This window comes from Chenopodium album, chromosome 3, assembly GCF_948465745.1.
Source record: "Chenopodium album chromosome 3, dcCheAlbu1.1, whole genome shotgun sequence".
Taxonomy (NCBI): domain Eukaryota; kingdom Viridiplantae; phylum Streptophyta; class Magnoliopsida; order Caryophyllales; family Amaranthaceae; genus Chenopodium; species Chenopodium album.
In genome coordinates, this window is record NC_137836.1 from 77,288,923 (window position 1) to 77,311,385 (window position 22,463).

At 33.9% G+C, this 22,463-nt stretch overlaps 1 protein-coding gene across 1 annotated transcript in view; it reads right to left on the bottom strand.

The window, feature by feature from the left end:
* LOC145624294 (callose synthase 10-like) overlaps positions 1-22,463 on the bottom strand; it is a 52,290-nt gene that overhangs the window by 24,603 nt on the left and 5,224 nt on the right. Inside the window, exons 5-23 of the mRNA XM_081677291.1 lie at positions 21,356-21,466; positions 20,631-20,756; positions 18,904-18,993; positions 12,686-12,783; positions 12,434-12,551; positions 12,194-12,322; positions 11,603-11,679; positions 11,435-11,513; positions 9,308-9,400; positions 9,120-9,219; positions 8,882-9,005; positions 8,597-8,783; positions 8,473-8,525; positions 7,564-7,624; positions 7,039-7,120; positions 6,897-6,946; positions 2,715-2,801; positions 2,118-2,203; positions 258-288 (exon numbers count right to left, since the gene is read on the bottom strand). Of these exons, the coding sequence (XP_081533417.1) occupies positions 258-288; positions 2,118-2,203; positions 2,715-2,801; positions 6,897-6,946; positions 7,039-7,120; positions 7,564-7,624; positions 8,473-8,525; positions 8,597-8,783; positions 8,882-9,005; positions 9,120-9,219; positions 9,308-9,400; positions 11,435-11,513; positions 11,603-11,679; positions 12,194-12,322; positions 12,434-12,551; positions 12,686-12,783; positions 18,904-18,993; positions 20,631-20,756; positions 21,356-21,466 (1,782 nt within the window). The remainder of the gene's footprint in view (positions 1-257; positions 289-2,117; positions 2,204-2,714; positions 2,802-6,896; positions 6,947-7,038; positions 7,121-7,563; positions 7,625-8,472; positions 8,526-8,596; positions 8,784-8,881; positions 9,006-9,119; positions 9,220-9,307; positions 9,401-11,434; positions 11,514-11,602; positions 11,680-12,193; positions 12,323-12,433; positions 12,552-12,685; positions 12,784-18,903; positions 18,994-20,630; positions 20,757-21,355; positions 21,467-22,463) is intronic.

The window sequence follows — 22,463 nt, forward strand, 5'->3', positions numbered from 1 at the left end:
AGGGTTTCACAGTTGTAATTAGTATGGCACTAAATTCAGTGAACTTCAAATGTCGAACCTCTTTATTCTCCTATAAAAAGAACAGATGAAAATTTTAATTTCACCATTATAATTTTTTAAACATATCATACAACACATTGAATTTTAAAATGACAGATTTACAAGTCTTAGTTTTCCAAAACAGATATGAACGCATCTCAGAATAACATTATTACATGATTTGATGATCCCCGTTTAAATAAAATAGATATAAATACCTCAGAATTTTGTCGATCAAAAGCCATCAATCTGCAAGGTACCATTAATATTCGTTAGATGAACATCATATCATAGTAATCATAAGCCCATTTTATTCAATATGTCCACTTAAGTCCAACAAAAATAAACTACTATATAATAAGAGTCCTATATTAACAGCAAAACTTTAAAAGGTCGGTAAATTAATGACCTAAAACTCCTTGATGAACAGGTTTTGTTTTTTGTCCATTTAGACAACCAACACCCATTAACTAATTATTAAAAGTGATTAAACAGTTTCTAATAGAAACACCAATTAGCAGCTACAGATCACTTTTTTTTTTTTTTTTTTTTTTTTTGCCACTTCGTATGGTTTAGTCAAACCTGAATTTTTCCTTCTCTATATATCTCTTAGCCTCTCTTTCAAAAAAAAATTGAATTTCTATCCTAGCCCCCTTATATAAAACTTCAAAAAATTGAATTTATATCCTCCCTTATTAGGTTTGCACTGCCCTTTTTCTCTAGCTCCCTATATATATTCTCTCTTTTTTTTATCCACTTTTACTATCCCACTTTTCTTTGCTTAGTCTCTTTAACTAATTTCTTTACTTTTCTAGATTCATAATACGTAGACAACTATTTATGATACCTGACCACCAATCAATTTGTTATTATGTTACTATCAAACCAGCGTGCACTAGCAAATAAAGCTCTTTAGAAGGAAGTAATTAGTAAATTCCAAAAGCCTTCTACCCAGTGTTGTCTTGTTTTACGCTTGCGTGTTGTTTGATCTATGAAGAAATTGTGTCATCACTTGCATATTAGTACCCCAAATCACGGAATAATAGTGCGGCTAGTAAATCGCAATTCAGCCGGTATGTACAGGATTTAAGGCTTGCCAAACCTAATTTGGTACGGAATTTTTCAAAATGCCAAGATTTGGCCCATTTCAACCTATACTTACTTAAACTCATTCACATTGATTGTATCTTACAATTGCTTGATTCAAGGACAGCAATCATCAACGAGCAGCCCACATGAAGCGTCCAACAACAACAATCCACAGGAGCTGCCAGAATGGCCAAGAAGCAAAAAAGATCTTGCTAAACTTGGAATCTCCATCGGCAACGACGATGGCTGCAGCGGCGGAAAAAGAGAAAAAACCAAAGGAAGGGAGGAGAGGAGGGGTGAAGAGGGGTGGTGGATAAGGAGGTAAGGTAGAATTTCAAAAAATATATATATATTAAAAAAAGACAGAGGGGCAGTGGAATTTCAAGAAAAGGGCAAAAAATCTTTGAGGGAAGAGCTTCTCTCTCGTGAATTTATTTCTTATCTGAACTAATTTGAGCTTACTTTCAGGAGAAAAAAAAAAGGAAAACAAACTTATGGAGTTGAAAAATAGCTTATTTAATCTGGTAAAAAGAGTAATCGTCAAATAAAATCTTTTTTTCTCTGAAATGGTCAGAGAAGAAAAAAGTCTGATATAAGTCGAAAAAAATTGAAGTATAAAGGGCCTTAAAGTACAGCAGTTTTAGCAGCCTACTTCATGGGGAGCTAGTAAATAATCAACAGGCCTAGATGTATAATTTTAATACAAACTCTTCAATATAAGTAACCTTTGAACCACTTTTTATGCTGTGTGTTGTATTGTCTTTCATAATTCATATAATGGGTCAAATAGCATGTCTTGCAAATAAAATTGATTTTCTTAATCTATAATGGCCTCAGTAGAAGAAAAACACAAAGACACAACCCCAAAGCATGCAAACACAAGCATATCCACTACATAGTAAGAGGAAATCTAATTAGCTAGAAGTTAACATATAGCAAAGAAAGCATAAACAAAACAACAATGTCAGGTAGGCACCAGCAGATCACACCTTCTTGTTCTGGAAGATGCCATATTCTTCACAAAGGCTTCAGGGAAGCTCTCAAATCGTTTATGCACCATATCAATTGAACGTATCTGCAATAGAATGACAAGATTTAGCAAGGAACATATAAATTGGATCAATAAGTGGAGCACAAATAGACAAAGGGCATTGAGGCCTTAAGGGGATGAAATTTAATACTTCCTCCGTTTCTTTTTAGTTGACACATTTTTTTAGTCACGTTTGTCAATGCAAAAATTTAACTGTTCATATCTTCAATTTCCGATTAGCAAAAATTATAAAAAGTTGATATTTAGATAATATATATTGTGACGATTCTAACAAGATCTCACATCACTATATTTTTCATTACAAATAAATCCCAATACACGGTCAAAAGGAAGTGTGTGAATAGTGATAAAGTCAAAACGTGTCAACTAATAAAAAACGGAGGTAGTATTGTTTTATGATAAAAGAGGCTTGTAAATTAAATGGAAAAAAAAAAGGCATTTTTAGAATGCAGCAGTCTTTATTATCCAGAAACCATTTTATGTAAATATACAAGAATCATCAAATAAAAATAAAAAATAAAATAAAAAAAAAAACCTCGCCAAGTCGAGCTCGTGCACCCATCACACCACCTACAAGAGCCGATAAAAGCGTGTACCATATGTGAATATCCATAAGATATATCTGCATTAGTGGTCAAGTGGAGGTCAGCATAAAAGGATCACAAGTTGCAGAACACAGTACACTACAAGACTTATGTCATACTCATAACAAATAGCAAAATTATAATAGCTGGACAAACACACATTTATAGAAAATCATACAAACTTTGTAATACTCTAAGTTGGACTTCAAAGATATATCTGTCATAAAAAGATAACCAATCCTCCCATCAAACAAAGCATAAAATGCCATTACTTCCTTCCACAAGTTAATTGTGCAATAGGTCTGATGCAGGAGCTTATATAATTTGCAATGCTTCTCCGAAGAGAAGGGTTGTAGTTGCTTTATACTTGACTAGCTCAAAGTTGCAGCTGGGGTGCGAGAGTTATTTTATCATCAATGCATCCATATATATATATATATATATATATGTATCCTCTCATGGAGAAAAAATGTGGTTTTGGTCGTGATAATAGTAACAGTCACGGTAACAGAAATGATGATGTGGATTAAACCACGGGAAGGGATACTAGCAATTAGGGTTAAACCTAATTCAACAAGCTTTGATCTTTTCGACTCAAAGGAGAAGAAAAGCAACGTTTCAAAATTAACTCACGCGAATCAATCTCACAATTAATTATTTTAAACTCAAAAGCATATGATTCTATTGATGAAAATAATCGTAATTATAGGCATACAATCCCATGCCCAATAGGATATCTTTAACTAAAAAGATAATATTAAATCCTAACAAACTCTAATAATATTAAACCAACTACTAACACGATAAAATAAGGAAAAAAATAAATCCTAAACAAAATAAATCTAAACCAAGATCCTTGATCCGCATCAAATAATTCATTGTAATGGACCACAATGAAGTTTTCGTGTTAGGATTTTTCATTATTATTTCTCTCCTATCACATCACTTACTTTCCAATAAACTATTTGCCCCACTATCTTTTGATAATGATTTTTGAATGCCCCAACTACCCACTTACTTCTTACAATATTAAAGTCAGTCAAAAACTTAAAAAAAATTAGAGGGAGTATTAGTATTCAATAACAAAATTTGATTCAACACTGTTATACCTTACTCAACTGTCAAAACTAACTGTTACCTTACTAAAAATAGCTAACCACAAAGCAGTAAAAAAAAAATTAAAATAAAATAAAATAAAAAGACAAAAACAGGGAATTTTGTTCATAAGGTGGATCTCTCTCCTCTAGTCTTCTCTTGAGTTTGGCTTGGCCATGTTTTTCAAATATTGTCACCAAAGTGCAAATAATGATCGCATAATTTCAGTTTTGCATTGTAAAGGACTTTCATTTGAACGAGACAATTTGTTATGGTTTGTTTTTCCGGAAATCTACAATTAATTTGAATCAAAAGTTCTAACCCCAGAACATTACATCCCATGTTTCACTCAACAGTTACTTTTTATTCATGGATACAGTGAAAAATAGCCATTGTCTACCCAGTAATGGCTTTAAGCCTCTCATAGTCTAATCTAACTATTCTAATAGCTTACAACTATTATAAAATCCTAAGACTGGAAACAAATTTGCATCACAACAAGATCCGCGATCAACACATCATTTTGTTTTCTACGACAACAAAACTGTTCCCTGTGATTGCAACCAAAACCGTAATTTCGAACATGTTGTCGTGACCTTATTCTAGTTATGCAGAGTTTAGATCCTGCTTTTTAATCCAAAATGAGAATAGAGGAATTGGGTAAAGTTAGAAAGAGGGGTTAAGGAGAGGGGGGTCCACACGACTGAACATCAGCTTGTACTTTCTTTGACTTAACTATCTCCTCATTTATTTTTTTTCCTTATATATAACTTTTCTACCCTATTTGAGATCTAAATACTATACAGTAGACACTTGCGTCATATACATGTGAGGAAGAGATTGATTTTAATCGGAAATTTCACCAAATGCCCCCGAGTTATTTTTTTATTCACGAAATACCCATAACAATTTTCAAATTCACCATATACCCTTGAGTTTAACAAAAATTTCACCAAGCGCCCTTAATGACTAATGGCAGTTAAGTCTGTTTGTCATTAGGGTTAATTGTGCCACGTGGAAGTGTATTATTGGTTATTATTGAAATTTGTTAAATAATAACTATAAAAAAAAGTTTAAAAAAAATATTAAAAAACAATAAAACACCAGTTTTCAAAAAAAGAAAAGAAAAAAAAAAAAAAAAAAAAAAAAAAAAAACACCACCTCTAACCCCCACCACCATCAGCCACCTTAACCTAGCCACCTCCTTATATCACGCAACCACCCTCAGCCCCTTCGCCGGCAACCCAAGTCCCCTCCCCACGTTGTCGCCGCCACCTTACCCAAATATCGATACCCTGAAACGACCCTAACACCCCAAGATCGAAACCCTAAAAATCATAATCAAGGGTTTCAATTTTGGGGTTTTTTTTTTACTTTGGGGTTCAGCGTTGTGGTTCAGGGGTGGAGACGGCAAGGGAAGGGTCGGGTTAGGTTCTCCGGTGCGCGATGGTAGTTTGGATGTCGGTGGTGGAGAGGGGAAGGGTTTTCGAGGGAGAGAGAAAGGGGTTTTAACATAGGGGGTGGCGCCGGCTGGGAGTCCGGTTCGGGATGGCGTCGGCGCTAGATCAGGTGAAATCTGCACCCACCATCTTCGGCACTTTAATTAAACCCAAAAATCGAAATCCCCAAGTCGAAATAATCCTAGATTTCGATTTTGGGGTTTTCGATTTTGGGGTTTTGGCGCGGTGGTTTAGGGAGGGGGAGGGGCGATTTCGGTTCACCGGCACAGGAGGGGTTCTTTGACGCCGGCGGTCACGCCGGCACCGGCGCGGGGGTTAATGTCAGCGGTCGGCTGCCAGGAGAGCTGGGGTTTTTTATTTTTAAGTTACTAGTTTTTTTTTATTATTAATTATAATTATATTATATTAATTAATTAAATTTAAAAATTAAAAGAAAACCAATCCTAGCATGCCACATGGCAAATTTAGTCTTAATGATTAACGGAGGTTAACGCCGTTAGTCATTAAGGCGTTTTGTGACATTTTTGTTAAACTCAAGGATATATGGTGAATTTGAAAATTGTTATGGGTATTTCGTGAATAAAAAAATAACTCAGGGGCATTTGATGAAATTTCCGTTGATGTTATCATTTAACAAGTTTGATATAACTTTCCTCTGATTCGTGTTGTAGACTTGTTGCTTTCCGCTTTTTTCAATTACCTTTTACATGTATGACTAAAGAAAGAATAAAGAATATCCAAACTAGAAATCTGCATTATTTGAAATAAGGAAATCATATAATTAATTGGAAACATATAACCCTAATGTCAATAGTCATTTATCCTTAGATTCGAATAATAGAGTCAACTACATTAATTATGCCCCCAAAACACATACTGAACACAGCCTCAAAAGCGACAAAAAATTGAGCAATTCGTGAAGCATATTGCAAATTAGGTAGGAGTGGCCACATCCCCACCCAATTCTCGGTTTCTCTCCCATCCAGCACCGGAAAACAATCCCTTCACCCTATGGGTCAAGGTGTTGTTTCGGACACGGGAAAGGGGAGAGGGAGAGATAGAATGGTGCTGACGTCCTGCTGGTGGTACTAAAATTGGACAAGGATTGTGGACCATAAAACTACACACTATCAATTATAAGAATGGAAAGTGTTATGGTGGCTTTGCATAAGCAGAATGATAGGCAAGTTTTTTTTTTTTTTTTTTTTTTTCAATTAAAGGTTGGTAATGAAAATAAATGAATAACCCCTCACTTAGAGGTGTGATTTATAATTGTATTATATTCTTAAAAAAAAAAAAAAAAAAAAAAAAAAAAAAAAAAAAAAAAAAAAAAAAACTCTGGTAATCTTAATCCAAAATAGTTTCTAAGTACTTTGTGTCCTCTGTCCAAAAAAATGATAACACTTCAGCTATTGGAAAGTTCCAAACCAAACGTACATTACACTATTTAGCTAATTTATTTCATCTATAGGACTCCTCAGATGAGATTCTTAATTATCACCCTCATAATATTGCAATTACTATAAAAGAGAGCAAAATGGAAAGACAAAAGAACATGGAATGTAAAAAGGAGCTTACAGCAATGACAGGAGCCCATAGACTTGCTACGGTAAGCGCATTATAATTATCTGGAAAATACAGCACAAGAAATGCATCAACAAAAATAGACTTCGTTTGAGAAGTGGGGTGGGGGAGAGTTGCAGGCAAAGGATGTTCTTACGCTTTGATACAAAATCATGCCATGAGTATTCATCGAATCGAATCTGCACAATAATTCTTGTAGGCTCCACTAAGGGCTTAATCTGAAAAATTGGCCAAATTTATATCTTAGGAAATTTGTTAGACAAATAAAGTGAGAAATTATTATAGATTAATGGTAATAACGTGACAAAGATTAATGGTAACTATGTGATAAATGGTTGTCAAAAAAAAATAAGGTGTCAATTAGAAATATTAGCGAAAAAACAAGTACAATGATGTCCTCGCCTGAAATATAAATTGAATTCAAAGAATTCATACTAATATTTGCCAGGTTCATAACTTTTTAAATGTTATTTTACTGCTCAAGTAATATAAGAATTGTATTTTCAAAATTTTAGCCCTATATGAACTTTTAGTAATCTTAAAACCAAATGTTCATTATTTTAAAGCTTTACATAAATCTAGACCAGAATGCACAACCTAGTTCCAGGATCAGGATATAGTTTTTACTACAGTAGAAAGAGAAAAAGACCAAGACACTTGCCTGGAGAAAGTAAGCAAACGCAAATTTGCTTGCAAAGATCACCAACCAATAGACAACATATCTGAATCAATTTGAAATCAAGGGCATATCAGTCATCCAAGTAAAACCTCTTTCAGAAAAAACTACAAAAGTGACTTCAAAATAACATAGATTAGTAAGGAGAGAGCCAAGCTTAAAAAGGAACAAAAGCAAACAGAGCTTAAATCACAATGTGGGTACAACAAAAACACCTTATGAACTTGCAAAGAGAATAAGCAAAAGAGAGGCATTATAGCCCGCCAGAAGATGACACTGGTTCTAAAGTAACTTACATGATCAAACAAAATGTTGAGACTGCTTACTTCTACTAGAGTTGAGAATTGCAGAATAGGAAATAGAATAATTTTTTTTTCAGTTTTTAGTTGAAAGACCAATAATTCTAGAGTTGTAATTTGTAAAGGGCTGAAGTGAGCCCATACAGACAATAGAGCTCAAAGTGGCAGATACAAGCTTATACATGGTTAATAAAGAATCAAATTGATTTCCACTTACAGAAACAACCACAAAGACCTGCTTTCCAAATTAGAGGAGTTTGAGGGCATAAAATCCCAATGTAAAAGATTTGAACAACATAAAATAGTGTTGATCATGCCATGTATCTGAAAGAAAATATGAAGAGTGGGGAAGGGAAGGCACAAGAAAGCATGCAAATCACAATAAGTATTTAAGAACAAATTGAAGGAAATAAATAATAATAAAAAAAAAATTAAAAAAAAGATATAGAAAAAGGCGTCTAGGAAAACTCTTATAAGTCATTTGCATTGAAGTTTGCTTTAAATCGCCTTCAGAGGAAATCTGTTGTAGGTTATCAGATTTTGCGGGTTTATACTAGAAATAAAAGCAGATAGCATCATAGCATGGTAAGCAAACCTGGCATAATCTATCGGTTTTTCATAGAGACCACGTCCAACATAGTATCTCTCCTGGTAACAAAGAGCATTTATAAGTGAATGAACAAGAAAAGCCAGCTCATACGTGTCAATCCAAGACTTACCTGATAAATCCATTTAAAAAATTGGAAGAATGACTGATCGGACTTTTTAGACAATGTATGACAGGCAGGAATCTTCAATAATACACCAAAAACAAACCGCACTCCAGCATAAGCACCAAGCATAAGAATATAAATGCGGAAAGATGATGAATTAGTTTGCTGCTTATTCCAATCCTGCAGAACCCTCCTATTTACAATTCACATATATAGGTAGAATCAGAATGCAAACGTTTTAAGGATAACATTTAGCTGCCATGATTGAGAGAATGAGAGATCCACACTCACAGATAGAAATAGATAACAGCAGCAGTACTTAAACTCCACCAAAAGAACCTAATAATAAGCCTTGAAATTGCCATGCCCCTTGCAGTTGTGTATGCACCAAACATAAGCAGAACATCCAAGCAACCTATAGTCACAAATTTTTACAATTTTTTACTTGAATGAAGAGAAAAGAAAAGCAGCAGAGTGTTAACAAAAAAGAACTTAAATTGAAATAAGAGTAAACTGATAAAATACTAACTCTCCACAAAATTCATGACAGCATATGTTGGGCCAACACTCAGTAGGATCTTAAATGTATTCAGATTCAGCTTATCAGTAAACGCTATAATCGTTAAAACCTGAAAGGGTAGCAATACATATTTTCATACCATGAGCAACCTGTAATAGAAGAATACCTAAGCTGAATGTGGAAACAAGAATCCAAACCTGGAACATTATAGCCAAAAAGATCCACATCCGATGAAAACTACGGTACAAGTGGAAAAACGTCCGATGCTCAACAAAACTGCTTTTTGCAGTCTGCAAAATAACAAACAGCAAGACACACGCATTAACAACACATAATCAGAACATAAACAAAAATGGAGATAATTCATGGGAAGTGACAGAACTCCAGCAAACAATACGTACATAAGAGCCAATCACAGTTAAGCAAAATCAACATAATCCCACTGCTTCAAACAAATATACCACAACTGATGGGTAATACTGTAAGAGGGTATTAGCTAAAGCAATTTCAACCTAAACAACTTACACTAATGTGTCAAAAAGGCCTTAGCTGCAACTTCTTCGAAATTCGTCTTTGGGTAGCAATGTCAAAAATTGCATGTTTATCCCTATCATGCCAGAAAAGTAAGGGTGTATGATACACACAGGCTTTAGTCACTCCAAAACGAAATTTACATTGTACCATGTAATATTGATATAAGCTATACATTGGGGCAGCAAAATATACAGTTCAATAAGCTTAGAATTGAAAGCTGGAGGAAAAGGGAGTGCCGAGCAATGTCACCCAGTAAGAATTTCGACTCAAACCGTGGCATCAGAATGCTGCCTCTAGGGAATCCGATATAATAGATATCTTAATTCGGAAGAGGGAGGGGTGGGGAGCTCTATGGCACCAAACAAGGTAACATGATAAAAGCATTTATGAGCTTCTTATCATCAGTCTCAACAGAAGCAATTCAATTACAGGCTTAGAAAGAGAAACAACGATTGTAAGCTGTGTTAGTGCGTTACTTCAACATGGCCATTTAGGCCTCATACTTGATTTGACCCAACAGTGATCCGGGTATGGACTCCGTAGCAGATTCGGGGAAGGGTAGTTGCACACGGCAGTCGGCAGCTTAAGAGGAAAGCAAAAAAAATTCGATGTGTGTAAATAGGGGTTGTGCCATGTGATAGACTTTTTATACTACAGTTGTACACTACCACAGTACCACCATTTTTTTTTTCTTTTCTAGTTCATTCAATTATTTGTCTTTTAGAACTGTACGTTACTACTATTTATCTTTTTTTATTGTCTACAATTTCCTGGAAAATTTTAAGAGAGATTTTCTTATTTTTCTTTGACTTTCCCACTGCATATTTTATTTTCATTTGTTTCTTTTTTTTTGGGAAAAAACATCATTTTTTATAAACTTTCTTTATTTGTTCTATGCTCCCGTCACCATGTCAAAAATAAGGACAATTTGCCAAGCCCAAAACTCAGATACGTAACCATATCCGACGCCCGTACCAAGTCCGAGTAACATAGCTTGTCAGGTAAAGAAGCCATCCGATCTCACTGCCAATGCTTCTTTGCCCCCCATAATCTCTCTTAACTAAGACTATACCACAAAAGCTAACGTTCATGCAGAAGAAAATATCCAAATAAATATTGGAAGGCTAGAATAAGGACGTTTTAGGAGATATGCCACAAGAGGTTCAGGTTCATTTCCCTTGACCACAAGACCCCCAATTCATCCATCCTTTATGATACTAAACTTTATCCGGAAGGCAAAAGATCCTCTTATGGTGAGATCGTTCATAAGGACTCTAAAGAAGAAGAAGAAAATTTGGTTGGAGCAAAATGCTTGGAATTTACAGGTAAATTTTGCACATGATTCAATGTGGGATTGAGGAACTTACTGACATCCTATATGGAATAAAGCAGCTGGAGATTGGACACTTATTTATTGGGGGAATTACAACAGAACAGGGCAAATTTGTAACAAGTTTCTCAATATTTTCCTTCTGCAGTAGTTCTGTCTTCATCATAACAATAGATTTATAATTAAACAAAAATTAACAATGAAAGGACTGGATTTCTCCTCCAGGCTTCAGCAAGCTATAAAGCACAAGTAAATGAACATTTTGTCAAAATCATACCGGGACAGGATTTCATTGAATTTAAGCACCATTCATGTGACAAAAGAAAACTAATTTGAGCACTTAAATCCAATACCATATAGAATTATATACAGCTAATAACACTTCAAAATTACAAGATATTATAAAAGTTTCAGATACAAATAATTATACATATTGCGAATATATAAATATCATACTAACCCTTTTCTGTTTATTCGGTTTTCTCAAAAATGCTGAATCCTCCTTCATTGGCCATCCTAACTCAAAGCATGTTGGCGACCTAAGAAAGAAAGAGGGATACTAAATTATAACAATGTCAGTGGTTGCAGCATCACAGATGACAAAAACTTAATTAAGGATATAACAAACCAGAAATATTCATTAAAATCGTCATAATTTCTCCATTTTGAATGTGCTGCTCTTCCATTGTTATTTCTTTCAGCTTCCTGCCCAATCAATATATTCAAGTTTTATATTACCATACAAAATTAATGCTTTGGATACAAATTTGAAATAGCTCTGGGTCATTGTGGAACCTAGTCCCAGTCTAACAGAGCTGATTAATTAATATTGTCAGGCTCATTCAGCTATATTTGACAATCTGATAAACAACGAGAACACATGTTTATACTAGCAGATTTATCACCCCTTGACTACAGAAAGAAATGGCAGTAAGGGTGGAGAAGCCAATTATTTTCCAAAACTAAGAAAAACAAAATAGGATGTTTCAACTAGGAAATACTACATCCGTTCCTAATTGATAGAATTACACAAAATGTCACAACAGAGACCAAGGAGAGTAGGAGAGAGTTTAAAGAGTAGGCATGTGTAATACTGAGGAGAGTGTATAGTAATGAGGTTCTTACAAGAAAGTAAGAGTTGTAACTTGTAAGTGGGGTTTATATATTTTTTGTTTTTAAAAAATAAAATTAATTGTTGCCCAAAATAGGAATAACTGACCTGGACTATTGTATCATATATGGGTTTTATAACTTTCTCTAAAAAGTTGACTGAACCATTTTCCAATTTACAGCTATCAGCAATATATGCTTCTCCATGGTCTAATATTGAATCTAACTCCTTTGCCATCTGCAGACACCAAGTAAAAATATCAATCTACAAAGTTCAAGAATAACAGAGTGGGAAGAATAGTTGCAACAATCGATAAGGCAAAGAAAAAATTCAAGGGTGGAAGCTTACATTGTGGAAAATGTAGCATATGCATTCAGGAAGAAAACGAACATTGGCAGCCTCCCCCCAAATTAGAAAGTACAAGGAAACTAAAATAAGCTTTCTCTCCCGAGTAATTGCATCAGAACTGAAAGAGAAACCAAGAAAAGAAAAAAGAAAGAGATAATGTCATTAGATGAAAAAAGGATAGCTGCACCCCATAGCCCATGAAATACAAAGGAAAAGCAAACAAGGTCTCATAATTGCAGCAGGTTGTGCAACCTATTCCACGCAATCCGTATCCGCAAATACTTGCACCATTTGAAATAATTGTCCAGCACTTTCTGGTAAACTTCATATACAGCTTTCTCATCTATTTTCTGTACAGTAAAAAGTAAAAAAATCAGCAATCAATCAAAGCCATAATCCCATAAGTGGGGAAAAGAAAAAAATCAGCAAGCAACACAAAAAAGAATATAGCCTCTCAATAAAACGCCTCAAGAAAATGTAAGCACACAAAGCTAAAAAACAAACAACCTACCACAAGTCCGCAACAATATTCACACTCAACATATACAATTGCAACATTAAAAGAAATCAAGGCATTAAACAATAAATATTTGGGAAATTCTCAATGGTACTCTTGAGGTTTCTTTTTTTCTCAATGGTAAACACTATATAATTAAATTAACAATGGTAATCTTAAAATACTAAAACTAATTCAATGGTAACATTAGTTAACAAATGTAAGTAAATATTAACCATGGTTAATATTTTAAAAGGGAGGGGAAAATGAAATGTCCAAACTACCCTATTAAAAAAATAAAAACTCACCCACTTTTTCCCCCTCCCCAACCCATCCCTGCCATTGCCTACCCACGACTGCTTTCCACCATTGTTGAATAAGCTTTGTTGATTAAATATCTCGAATTCATTTTACCCACAAATAATACTAATGGACCTTACATGTAGAGGAATCGGCGCCGGTGTTCAATGAATCTGGCGACATGAGCGACGACGACGGTGGCAGAGGAAGAGTGATGGTGAGAGTGAGCAGATGAGAGAGAAAGAAATATTTGATTGGGGTCGACGACGACATGCGTTTTCAGTTGTTGATCAAATTTGTTGGGTTTTGGGATTCGAAATTGTTGGATTGGGGTCGAAATTTGCTGGGGTATGGGGGTTTTGAACGGGTTCGAAATTTCTGGGGGTTTTAGGTTTGATTTTTTGCTCAAGAATGGGGAATTTCTGCTCGGATTTGCTCGAATTAAGGAGGATTTGGCTCAAATTTGTTGGGGATTTCAGTTGCTAGTCAAATTGGCGACGAAAAATTTTTCGACGAAGTCAGAGGATTTGGATGGGAATCGAGAGAGTAGGAATGTGGAGTCATTGAGGAGAGAGAATAAGATGAAAATGTCGGTTTTCTGGAAAATTAGAGATAGTGATGAAGAAGGGAGGGTTTTAGGGCACCGAAAGTGGCCGCCGCTGCCATAGAGAGGGTCGTCGGCTGCCGCTGCTAGGGAGTTGGGGGCTAATGTTGGGGTGGCGGGGGTTTTTAATTTTTTTTTTTTAATTAATAGGGTTATATTAGTCATTTTGCCTTTAGTTAACTAGGGTTAGACTAATAATTGTGTATTAATATCATTATTGTTACCACTAAATTAGTTTTAGTATTTTAAGATTACCATTGATAATTTAATTTTTTAGTGTTTACCATTGAGAAAGAAAGAAACTTCAAGAGTACCATTGAGAATTTCCCTAAATATTTTTATAAAGCAAATGTGAAGATAACATATAATACAAAACACCTTCGCTGCCATTACAAACGTGGTAGTAGTCAGCCATCTATTTTACTGGACAAGGGCACGAGTATTAATGAAAGGTATGAATCTGAATGCCCGATAAGACGATTCTTAAAATTGTCCTCATCAAAAAATTTAAGAATTGTCTTATCGGGCATTCAGATTCATACCTTTCATTAATACATGTGCCCTTGCACTGTACTTTCGAGAACAAAGGAAGTACATATAACCAATTTATAGGTAATTACAAAAATAAAATGAAACAAGCTTCATAATTTTTTCATCAAAGCTTTGTAGGAAAGCTTCAACAAAATCATTTCAATTTGATTTTGGAAAATTCATAGTTTCAATCCAAGATATAGTTCAAAATTTCACAATATTAAACCATGTTGTTCAAAGGTGGCGAAAGAGCTATACATTTATAATTTCCCTACAGCAAGAGTATGCAATTTCTGTGATAAAAATTTAGAAAATTAATTTAAGCTATGTTACTCACACTCGGTTACCCACATCTGTGTCCATGTGTCCATCCTGGCTATTTTTATGAGCAATTTACATAATTTTAAACAAAAATAAAGTGTCCAAATGTCCTAACCAAGTTAGATAATCAAGGGACTGTTTATGCTAAATAAGATAAAATGAAAAGTTTGAGTAACATAGATAGTAAGCATGAATGTTGACAAGCAAAGAGAAATCTTGATGATTTAAAGATCCCATGCTTCGGTCAATACTCTTTCTCATTCTATACAAATTAAAATGATTTCATAGTTCAACCAATAATCTCTCTCTCTCTCTCTCTCTTTCTCATGCTTGTTGGATTATATATTCTTTGTCACTCTTAGACTAAAGTTAAATGTTAGGCTATTAGTTGATCATCTCATTATAGAGTACTTTATTAGCTAGGTAAAAGAAGCAAGGAATGATTTTGGATTAACTAATGTGGCTCTTTCCATTAGGTTTTATGTCACAACATTTGGTAACAACGATTAGGAAAGATATGTAAACAAAAAAATTTTAGAGGTATAAATATTTGCACACTATTCTTAAGAGTTCAATAAAGAGCAACTAACATTAATGAGGGAAAATAAGTAAATAAACATTTTATAGGGTATAATTTTCAAAATACTATTTAAAAGAGTTATCTCAAATTTTTTAAAAGGTAGGGAAGAAAATGAAAAAAATAAATAAATAACAAGCCAAAAAACTACACCACACATACGGTTAAAAAAAAGGAAAAATGTCAAACATGCAATTCAATGCACATACGTAAATGAACATTTTACGGTTTAAAAAAATAAAAAAATTAAAAAAAAATTAAAAAAAAAAAAAAGAACAAGAAAAAAGCCACAAATGTGATTCAATTCGCATGCATAAATGAAGGAAGATATGTAAATAGACAATTTTTTAGGATGTAGTTGGCATAACACTAATCATAAGCGATTGGTTGAACTTTTATAAAGGTAGGGATCAAGGAAATTAGGAGACAAATTAAGTAAATTATTGACCCTTAGAATGTGTGCTTTAAGCAATTATTAGTAATGGCCTCATAAAATGCACGTGCTTATTTATTATCATATTAGTCAATTGAAAGGTGGCATTTTCGTTAGTTCATTCATTCTCATATGACCGAATTAGGTTATTAGGTTATAAATTACATGTTTAACTAGTTTATTTGGGTATTGAAAGACATGTTACGAAAGAGAACCTAACTAGCCATACATGCATTTAGGCTCTTAATTCTTGGGTTGTTATGGTTTTATACGCGCTTTGGAAAGCTAAAACCAGGTTATCTTGATATTCCAAATTAGATTCCCATCCCCTCATCATTCCGTCCGTTCATACAATACGTAAGCACAATGATAATTAATGTTCATCACATTAACAACTTATCATTAATTATACTTCTACTCTTCTTCATTACCTTTCAACCACTTATACTCTTAAAAGGCAGCATCAAGAACCAAATCACTCTCTCCCCCACACGATGTATACAAGCACAAATAAAACACCAATACATATATATACATAGGAGAAGGCTCGTGTGAGAACAACTATATGTGAGAATTTTTCTTATGTGAGAACACTCTTTATGTTTGTTAGATGTGGCCTAAAATTTCATATGGACCAAGTTTTAAAGAAGCCTTATACAATTCTTCTTGCTTCTAGAGTATGTCAAATATTCTACAATTATGTTGATTATTCTAGAAAAATGGTCAACTCTCTAGAAGCAATATTATCATGCAAGCAAATCTAGAGAATTCTTCATACATCACCGACCTAACCAACTATAAATAGTTGGAGTTTGGCTCATATTGAGGCATCCAACCAATATACATTCAACCTCCATACAAATTTACTCATCCATTTACACTAGTCTCCCTAATTAATCTCCTCTTTGTAATTTATTCCACTATTTCCTTTTCTTTTATTTTGAGAGTTTAATTGTAAGAGTTGTATCTCAATACCCTATTATTGGGGTAACTTTGTACTCTCATTTTATTATAGTGGAATTTTTGTTGCTCGTCGTCGTGGGTTTTTTTTTACCTCTATTTAGAGGGTTTTTCCACATTAAATATCGTGTCTTCTTTTATTGCTTATCTTACATTTTACCTTTAATTTCTCGTTCTATTTTACATTTCCGCTGCGTGCTCATACCCTAACAATGTTTTAAATTTTTACTCGTATGTTTGAAATTTTAAATATGATGTTCTAAACTTTTCCTTAGGTGTTCTAGATTAAATTAAATGTTTTAAATTAGTACTCACATGTTCTAAACAATAAATTAGTTATGTTTGATGTTACAAATTTTATAACTTGTTCCAAAATTTTAACTAATATGTTCTAAATATTAAAATGTGTACTCTTAAGATTTTCTTATTATATGTTTCAAATTGTAAAGCGTGGGTTCTATTATTTACTCGTATGTTCTAAATTTTTTTACACACATTTTGTATATTCTATATTAGTTGTTCTAAATATTTATTCACATTTTCATAATCTTAAATCAAATGTTCTAAATTTTACTCATATGTTCTGAAGTTTATAAAGCAAATTTTATAAATTTTTTATCACTTGTTTAATTCTTTAATCAGATGTTCTAAATTATTACTTACACATATGTTTTAAATTATAATTCATATGTTCTAAATTTTAATTTGAGTCGCATGTTCTAAATTTTTACTCACATGTTTTAAACTTCCAAGGAAAATTGTAAACTAATAATTGCACCTTTAGTCGGTCTTCCACAAACAATCCCAACTTTTGAAATTCCAAAAACAATCCCACCTTTGATAGGGATCTTCCACTAACACTGACCGGTTGGATTGTTTTGCTAACCGGTTTTATTAGGTTACAAGACACGTGTTGACTATTAATTGGTTTATTCTATTTTTTAATAATTAAAAAAAAAATTTAAAAAAAAAACCAAAACAAAACCCCCGAACGACCCCCCTTCCCTTCCTCATCCTGCCCTGCCTTCCCCAACAACCCAATCAGCCATTCGGAAGCTTGACAAAGGGGTTTTTTTTAGGGTGGTTAGGGCATTTTCGGGGGAGTTTTCAGGGCTAGGTGGGGATTTTGGGGCTGGGTGGAGTTTGTCGTGGTTGGGGATTGATTTTTCAGGGATGAGTCTGGTTTTCGGGGCTTGAGACAGAGTTTTCAGGCTCCAAAGCCCATAATCGACCCTAATTATTCCTTCTTAATTTAATTTTGGGGCTGATTTTACTCATTTAAGGGCTGATTTGTGGGTGTGAATTGATGTTGTAGTTGTTGGATATGAAGGATCGGCCTGCAAGTGGGCTGCAATGGTGGAGCGTTGTTTATGGCTGGTTGTGTTGTGTGAGGGTTGCGATTGGTGATGGCTGGGTGAGTGGTGGCTGATAACGAGTGAGGAGCTGAGGAGGTGGTGGACTGGTGGTAATTTGGGTGGCAGTTCATGGAATGAACTCAAGGAAGGTGGGAGAAGATGAATTTAAAAAAAATACTCCGTAAAAAAGTTAGACCGGTTTAACCGGTTATAGGTCATAGGGATCGTTTATGGAAGATGCATGTTAAAGGTGGGATTGTTTCTGGAACTTCAAAAGGTGGGTTGTTTATGGAAGACCGACTAAAGGTGGGATTATTATTTTACATTTTTTCAACTTTCAATCAGTTCTCATATAAGAAAGAATTCTCACATATGGGTCCATTCTCACCGGATCCCTCCCCTATATATATATATATACACTTCCTCCCTTATAGTTGCAACACTTCTCTAAAATGGAAATGTCATAATAGTTGCAACACGCTATAATTGGAAAGTATTTTATGTCAAAAGTTATACTATCACCCTTATTATAATCTCATGGCCCACTAAATTATACTCTCAACCATCTCTCTCCTCCATTTTAAGTGTTTTAAATCACATGAGACCCACTTTTCTTAAATAACGTGAAAAAGGGTGTGTTGCAAGTATTAAAAGATAGAAGATATATATATATATATATATATATATATATATATATATATATATATATATATATATATATATATATATATATATATATATATATATATATATATATATATCGCAACGATTTGACATAAAGTAGAGGAAAAAAGTCTAATCGTTATAAATAATATGAAATGGAGGTAGTAAAAGAAATAAAGAAAATTTGAAAGTTCAGACATAGCATACTCCAAACAAACAAAGATACTCACAGGATCACGTTCATCTGGGAGCCCAAGATGAGATTGTGCATTTGCAACTAAAAGGATTACATTTTCACGTTGATTTCTTATGTTGTCCCTCTGCAAAAGAGAAATTTCAGCTCAACAAATGCATAAGTACAATCACCAAAACAAAGAATAGAAAATAGGCACAAATCACGTTGTAATTTAACTCATACATTGGAGTATATAATTGCAACACTCAAGACTTACCGTTATAAGATACAAGCTTAAAATACAAAAGTGCAGTTTTAAATATAAAGGCAAGTATAGAACATCCATCAAAATGTTACTTCTTTAAACTACAAGTACCTCTCAAGAAAACTATGACAAACTGTTCCATTAATTAGTCATTTAGTCCATGATGCAAATCCAAAACAATTACTAAATTATTTATGTGTCACCCAATAACATGTTTACCACAAAACGACTAACCTCAAACCTTCAAAATAACTCTTGAACTAAGAAGAATAAAAGGCATATTCGTAACCCCAACATAATTTGAATTAACACAATAGGTAAACCTTGGTAAACTAAAACAATAAAAAAAGCAAATTTCCCAAGTATGCCACATTTTAAAACTCTCCATTTGGAACCCTCAGGTGTTAAAAATGTATATCCTTTTATACACCGTATTCTTTCAGTTACTTTCTCAAAACTTCAAGCCAACCTTCAGACTTAACCTACGATCCAATTACGATTAAAAATAAAGGGCTTTGACGTCCATTCCATGGAGGTCAGTAGTCACTTCATAACCCCTTTGATCACCAATATCTTGTAATGGACCAAACTAACAGCCCCCTACTCAAGCCTAAACTGCCAATCAGAGTATGCTATCAGAGAAGGGGGGAAAGCAGCAAACACCCAAGCACTGTTGGCACATGAGGGAAAAGCTAATTAAAGCCTGCATGTTCTGAGAGAGAGGAAGAGCAACACCAAGTAGTGGAACGGCAATACTAGCAGCAACAGTAGTAGAAGACTAAACTAATGAAGTGGCAGTAGCCTGGATTTGTATATATAAGAATGTTTGTCTTGGAGAGAAAGCCATGAGATTAGACTATTGTAATTGAGAGTATTATCCTTGAGATACTTTGGAGAGTGGTTGCCTGAAGTTACCAACTATCAATCAAGGTTCAACCTTTCAAACTTTTTTTTTTATTTGTTCCTGCTTTACTGTCTTTGCTTCTGTTCTTGCTTGTTAGATAGTGAGGGAGATTAGTGAATCCTTCACAAGTGGTATCAAGAGTAGTGAATCCTTCACATGTCTTTCTTCAATCTTCTACCTCTTCTCATTTTATGTATCCTATTCTCTATATAGTTTTTTTTGAAGAACTATTCTCTATATAGTTTTACTAAACAATAAACAAACTAAAGCAATATTGGAATGTTGCACATTGAAAAAAATGAATGCTCAAAAGAGCTATAGAGTAAAGACATGATGAAAAAGGAAACTCTAATCATGTTAAGGGGAGAACAATGGAGGAAAGGACTGTTTGAAACAGTAAATACGTGGGCACGTGGCAGAGGAACAGAAGGGGGGTAACCTCATACTAATTAACGAACAACAAATAATACAAGGATATTAAGCATTTCTCATTGTAGTTAAACTCAAAGGAGTACTGTGACCAAAAACACTGCAATTAACTTAAACAAAACAGAAAAATACAAAAAAAAAAAAAAAAAAAAAAAAAAAAAAAAAAAAAAAAATCAGAAGAAACCTGGAAACCAAATGCATATTCCAAAAGATCGAACATGTCCACATCCCGATGGCCAGGAATCTCAAAAGCAGCAGGTAGTCTTGGGAAACTTTCAATATACCTTACAGCAGATACAGCACCTCTAACCTGATTAAAGCATGCAATATTCAGACTCAGTCATAACAACTTCCGCAAAACACTAGTACAGATGAAAAATTCAACCAAACAAACCAGAAAGATAACCAAAGGCTAAACAAACATCAGAGACAAAAGAATAGGGAAACATATTATTGGGTACGGAATGTCAAAACAGGAAATCTGCAAGAATTGACAAAACCTTTATCCTTGATGACAGAAAATTAAAGTAACTTTCTAAACAGACAAAAGAGCAACAAAAACATGTAACAAAATCGTAGCATTAGGCATATGGATGAAAATAGATAAAGATAAAAGCAGGGAGACACAAGCACGGCACAATACGTAAGAAAAAACCTGTACTACTTCCCTCCAATATTTTTTGCAAATTTTCTTTCTACATATATTTTTAATCAGTACAATATAGAAGCTCTTGGAAAATAATTTATGAACGTAAAAATAACAAGATGGTTTTACATTTTACATCCATGTATAAAATGTAATCAAAAATATATTTATTGTCCACGTTAGAACCATTGACCTCATCTTTTCAGCAAGTAGACAATATTTAACAAGAGGCAGAAAAATAGAAACAGGACTAGAAGTCTTACCTCTGGGAAAGCTCCAATGGCATTAGTCAAGGAAGGAGCTTCCAAAGGAATAATGTTGTATGGTGTGAGCTCACCAGACAATGTAGCATCAGACTTTTCTATTCTCCTTAGCTGCAATGGACCCATCCAAAGACACATGAGATATAAATTACGTAGTATAAGTATCAGCTCAAGGCAAGTAAAACTTAAGTTTTCAAGTAAGAAGTAATCGTGAACTAAAGCTACATACAATCATACATAATGTCAAACTAAGAAAAGAAGGAAAAGAGACATTTGATTCTGTTTATTCACACACGGTTCACAAAGACGAATAAAAGCATAACGATATACCACGAAATAGAGACTTGGAATAGCAACAAAAAAAAATTACTTGCCATTTGTACAACGCAAAAACATGTAAGGTCATTGATTTTGACTGGCAGACAAGGTTAAAAATGACTACAAGTACAGAAAGTACTGATCCCAACAGCTCTGCTTCTCTAAGGGTGAGTATACAATCATCTAAACCTTCCAAGATATCGTCAAAGCAAAGACGAGCACCCTCTTTGACTATTTGATGGAGCACAATCAATTCAAAGTTCAAACACAATGGTCAATGGAGATTATAGATTTCTTGATTCACTCATGCTCAAAGTCCTTTAAGTTTTATGATTTTATAAGATGATATGAACCTCTAGAGGAGCATAATTAACTTACCTCCATCTGAACATAAAAATGGTCAATCAAAATTATATAGTCACCATTAAACTGAATAAAAATCCCCACACAAAACCCAATATAACTTAGAGCTAGCAATCATATAATTTCAAAAATTCACTACATAACTGCACTTCAGATTAACTACTAACATTTATCTAATTCACAAATCAGTACCCACCATAAAATAACAGAAGATTTCTGATAGAAGGTGCATCAGGGTGGCATAAATGGTAGCCAAAGTAATGAAATAAGTGCTAAAGGCAAAGCGTTGCAAGTAATTAAAACAGAGGAAGTATAAATCTTCATTTGGTGCATTATATTTTCTACTAAAAGCTATCTTCTTTTTTTGGTGATTGATACAAGCTATATTCATTGGTTCAATTTGTAAATACTGCAGAGAAACAAGCAA